Consider the following 5223-nt stretch of genomic DNA (forward strand, 5'->3'; position numbering starts at 1 on the left):
GCAACAAATTGATAAGATAAATTGGAGAAGTAAAAACATCGCACCAATGAACCAGAGGAAGGGAGGCATTAGCAAGAAGAACAAGCCCCATTTCCACAATTTGTCGTTCAACTTGGGAAGTATGCGGACAAGACAATCGATGTTTAATGCCAAACTGTTGAAGAGGATGCAAGAAGCTACGAAACTCTCCACCTCCATCAGTTAATATTTGTTTGAACTTAAAACCCAATTGAAGCTCAACTTGTTTCTTAAAATTAAGTAAAACACTCATGGTCTTGAGAGTGTCTGGAGAAAAAGCATTAACAAAAGATATATAATATTGATGATCATATATAAAGAATGGCTGCTTTCTTTTTTCCCTTTAAACCATTCTTTTTCTGTTAATTATTGAAGATAAAACTAGCTTTTAATATTCATTAATTTTAATTGTATTCTAATTTTTAATTCCATGTAGATTATGATAGAGAAAGTGGTCCATTTTAATAAGCTACACGTATCTGTCGGCTTTTAATAGTATAAAAGCTTCGGTTGTACCGAAATGAAAATTGGTATAATTTAAACGCTAAATTGAATATAAAGTCTTAATCATTCATTTTCTCCCTGCTCAAACTGTAATCACGTAAGAAAATATGAGAAAACATTATTAATCTACGATTCAAATGACCACAAATGGATATAAAATATAAATAAGTTAAACATATATAATAAATGAGACAACTCTACATGTACGCTTGTCCAAATTCGACCCGTTTTAAAATCTAAAATTTAAATTTTATTTGATTTCTAATATTTTTTTTAATATAACAATGATTCGACTAATAAATCACAATTTCAATTTGAAGTTCAATTTTTTAATAATTTTATACTATTTTATATTTACAATATAATATTATAATATTTAATTTTTATATGTTATAAAATATATAAAAGCAATATAAATACATGAATTACTAAATTTATTCGAACCGAGCTGATTCATGATCATGATCACCGTTAATTATAATTATGGCAATTGAGTAAATGCCAACAATTACTAAAAAAAATTGAGAAAAGAAAATCAGCAAAGATATCATATCTAATTTTCTAGGAATAAGTTACAATAAATGTAGAAAGTTGAGTACCCCAATGAATCCGGAACCAAAATTATGAACTATCAAAGGCAAAAGTTAATGGCTGTCATCTGAATTATATTTGGATTTTTATGTCAAAATTGGCTTTACTCTTAAATTCTTTCTGAACATACGATATATATATATGTATAACATATCAAAATGTACTTACAAGGCCTATACCTAGCTCTTCAGCAAGCTCATCCCATACAGGAAGTAGGGTCAACACAACAAGGAAAACAGCGACCGTAACCGCTGTTTTCCTCCATGTTCCAACCTCGGTTACGTCGTTTAAGCAGGGTTTTTCGGGAGTCCTCTGAGTAGTTTTCATTAAAAATAAAGGTAATAAGAAAGACGATTGTTAATTCTACTTTAATTTATTATAATGAACTTCCAATTGGCATACCTGACATATCAGCACATACAGACCCCAAGGAAGCGATAAAGGTCCTCCAATCTGCAAATAAGATGAAACAGATTAGCTGCACCATATCAAAGACAGGAGGAACTAGTAGGTGCATACCACTCCTAATCCAAGCAGTGTGTATGTTGTCAGACCAAACCCGACCAGTGCGCCCTTTCCATAAGCACCCTGAAAAACATGCAATTAAACTATCCAAAATCTTGTGGCAAGATACCATCAAAGCTAAAGAATGGGAATGACTTGAAGCTCTCTATCAGTATGAAGGTACCTGCACAGCCCGTCCACCATCAAGACACCCCACAGGAAGCATATTAAAAGCTGTCGTGGTTAAGCCACACCTGAAATGGTGGGTAACTTGTATTGTAAGAAAATCCAGACAAAGATTTTAGGTAAGCAGATATCCAGGAATTTACCCTACCATCCTGCAATCACAAGTGGATGAATTGATACTGTAGCAGTATGCATTGCCCTGTACATTTAGAATGTGATGTCTGTTATATTCATTGCAAAAAATTGATCTCAATGACCTCACACATACAACTGTTAGAATTTATATTCATATAAGAGGGAATGTGGAAAACAACATTATTATCTCAGTTTCATCAAAGCCTTGCATAAACTCTGTTCAGTCAATAATAAAGCTGTTGAAGCAAAAGAACATACGCATAACCAAGGGTTGCTCTACTGATGAGTCCGAGAAGCAATGAACCCTGAAACAGCATGCTAGGAACCTGCACCAAATCCCCAGCTGCGTCCGGATTTGATGAAAGCAACAAACCAACAGCAAACATTGAAAAAGACAGTGCAGCACCAGCAAATGGGCCCGCCAGGGAAATGTCAACTTGGGTACTACGGTCAGGAAGAATAGATTTGAACTGCAGGAAGTGAGAGTTAAGGAAAGCTTTTAAAATATCATTAGAAAAGCAAAAGTATTTCAATTAGACATTCCTCATTCCTCGCATCAAGCAAATCAAACCAAGAAAACAGGTAAGCAGAAAATAATTGAAGAAAATATTACATCTAAGAAAACTTTTGACAGTAAAAAATATAAAATCCATTCTCTGCCAGAAAGGTTTACAATTTCAGGAAACAAAGACAAGGTCATTTTGACCCCAGGGGAAGAGGGAGGTAAGAGGTAGAGAAACAAGAGTGAAGTACATGCAGAAAGAGACTGGATCATCAAAAGATGGATCTCAAGACAATCTACTTAGCAAAAGAAAACATAATTACTACAATCTATCACTACTAATTATTTTAATCTAAATCTCTTTTCGAGTTAGAGGATGAGTTGGAACAACGAAGCTCTTGATCAAGTCTCAACATGGCTCATACTGACTTAAATATCCTATTTATAAAAGAAGGCAACAATCAGATCCTTGAAAAGGGCACCTTGGACAGAAATCATTAAAAGATAATCTGACATATTGAGTTGCCGCATAGAAATAGGACACACTCACCTGAGTAATTGCTCCAAAGCTTCCAAGAGTGATGTTTGGAATAAAGAAAGGAATGCTTAGTTTTACTTTCTTTGGAAAAGCAGCCAGAAAATGCCCAAGTTCCTGCAGGCAACAAAATTCATGACATAGCAAAGTCAAACATGAGCACATCAAAATACAAATTGATCTAGTTCAATGATGTTACTCATAAGCAGATGATTTTTTTTATAACTACACCAAAAACAAAACAGCTCAAACTGAAAAAAAAAAAAAAAAAAAGGGAAAGTGAAACATCATAAAACCATCAAAAAGCATGATATGCATACATGAAATAAAAGAACACCCAAAACACCATATGCCAGGGGCAATGCTGACTCTACAAATGGGTATAGTAGTTCCATATCTGGTGGATCAACTGCATTTGGATCTGTAAAGTATTTTACAACCTCTGGAGGAAGTCGGTTTATCTGTAAGAGATTGCACATTATCAATATATTCAGAAAGATAAAAATGGTAATGAGGAAAAAAATGAAGAAAACATAACTCCTACTATCTTCCTACTGATAAATGCAGCGATCTCAAAGTATTTCTACAAAAATGGAATACCTGAGATGCAATACCTAGCTCCACACTGGAGCCTATAGTCAGGAGGAACAGCAAAATAGCTATCACATACTGCCAAAGTGTAGTTGGTCCAGGTTCTGACACCTCTTTCCTCAGCAAACCGAAACTCACTCGTGGTCCACCACGCGGGTCTGGGGCTTCAGAATCAGGCTCCTCAACCATGAAAAGATTGTATTTATCACCCACGATCTCAGCCAGTTGAGTCTGGAGTTTGGCAAAAACATCTTCTCTCTTCCCTCTTAGATTTCCTAGAAATAGGATGCCCTCACCAAGGTCTCCAAATGGCTCTTCTTTAGTCACCCAAAATGTTGAATAGCCAAAAAGCTTGTCCTTAATTAGCTTTACATCAGCAGGATCAACTTTCTCAGGTCCAAGAAGCTCCATCAATTTAAAAGAATCAATTTGGAAATCATTGTAGACTGATCCAAGAGGAGCTATGTTTGGTGGCTGAAGAAAGGAAAACATCAGTAGATTAGAATCCGATATGTCATTGCACTATTCTCACATTTTTCCCTCTCTGTACTCATCTTGCCAGTATTTACAAAATTTGGCAGCATTTATATAAAACTATGTTACTCAAGTATGAGTGTCGAATGAGAGTTTGTATTTGACAATAGGTATATATTTTTTTCTAAGTTTCTTCTACGTATTTGAAGGGTCCTTGGAGGATCATATCCCATTCCCAAATCTGAATATGTGTCGGACATGAGTGACAGATATATATATATATGAAGACAGGCTTCAGTTGGTAGTCACTTATATTACCACTTGTTATTCACTATTTGATATTTGCTTCCTTAAAGTTGCTAAAACGCAAAATCATAATGGATTACAAATGAATAGATGATGAAAATGCAAAACCAAATATAACATAACTGTTCCAATAACAGTGAATTCGGGCATTTTATTTGCAATATAATATAATTTGATTCTTAATTCCCAGAGGAAAGAAAATGTAACTTGCTCTTATATTCCAAAGACAAGTAAAACTAAACATACAACCTTTTTCGTCTACTTTTCTCTTTCATGTATTCTAACAATTTTCTACAAAATTGCCAATTAAATTCAGAGAATAAAATCAATAAGAAATGCAAAGAAAAAGAATAGCAAAACGCTGTACCCTGGAGGAAAGGGACGGAGGCAGCTCATTACTGGTGCGTTTCTCCTGCACAGCCTTATCTTCGGGCGGCGACGCCGTCGTGACGGTGGATTCCGTGGATGAAGCAGTATTACTACTATCCTCCTTAATCTCTCCATCATTTTGGGTGTAATCAGCGTCATTATTACTATTATTAGTGCCGCTAAAACACCTAAATTTGAGAAACTTTTCTCGAGAAACTTCCTTGGAGATTAAATAACATAACTTGGTGTTCAATTTCCTGGACCCGAAGACTTGGACCCCAACTCTTTGGCGGAAAATTGAACTGGAACTGAACCTCAAGTTCACGGCGTTAAAACTAAAGCTGGTGAGAGTTCCCATCCAATCAAATAAAATTGAAAAATGAAAAAGGTTTGAATTATTTATTTCTTCTTGGTTTTGGGTGGGTTTTCTGAAACTGAGACAGTGAGAGCATAAAATTTTATCTTCTTTGCGGGATATTCAAAAACAAATATCTTTTTCTTCTTCTTT

The 5223-nt window shown here is 35.0% G+C and overlaps 1 protein-coding gene across 1 annotated transcript; it reads right to left on the bottom strand.

The window, feature by feature from the left end:
• Positions 1 to 1043: 1043 nt before the first annotated feature.
• On the bottom strand, positions 1044 to 5223 carry LOC107957240 (probable zinc metalloprotease EGY1, chloroplastic). Its single transcript, XM_041081552.1, has 10 exons — positions 4714 to 5223; positions 3576 to 4040; positions 3296 to 3436; positions 2991 to 3092; positions 2197 to 2408; positions 1952 to 2002; positions 1802 to 1871; positions 1633 to 1701; positions 1516 to 1566; positions 1044 to 1425 (listed from the first exon to the last, which is right to left on the bottom strand). Exons 1-10 carry the CDS (start codon positions 5071 to 5073, stop codon positions 1267 to 1269), a joined length of 1680 nt encoding a protein of 559 aa, XP_040937486.1. The 5' UTR covers positions 5074 to 5223; the 3' UTR covers positions 1044 to 1266.

This window comes from Gossypium hirsutum, chromosome A11 (genome assembly GCF_007990345.1).
Source record: "Gossypium hirsutum isolate 1008001.06 chromosome A11, Gossypium_hirsutum_v2.1, whole genome shotgun sequence".
Taxonomy (NCBI): domain Eukaryota; kingdom Viridiplantae; phylum Streptophyta; class Magnoliopsida; order Malvales; family Malvaceae; genus Gossypium; species Gossypium hirsutum.

Coding starts and splice junctions, on each gene's coding strand:
- LOC107957240 (XM_041081552.1), bottom strand. CDS start 5,073: ATGGGAACTCTCACCAGCTTTAGTTTTAACGCCGTGAACTTGAGGTTC. Junction 2,003..2,196: donor AGAGCAACCCTTGGTTATGC/GTATGTTCTTTT, acceptor CTAAATGTACAG/GGCAATGCATACTGCTACAG. Junction 1,702..1,801: donor ATGGTGGACGGGCTGTGCAG/GTACCTTCATAC, acceptor CATGTTTTTCAG/GGTGCTTATGGAAAGGGCGC.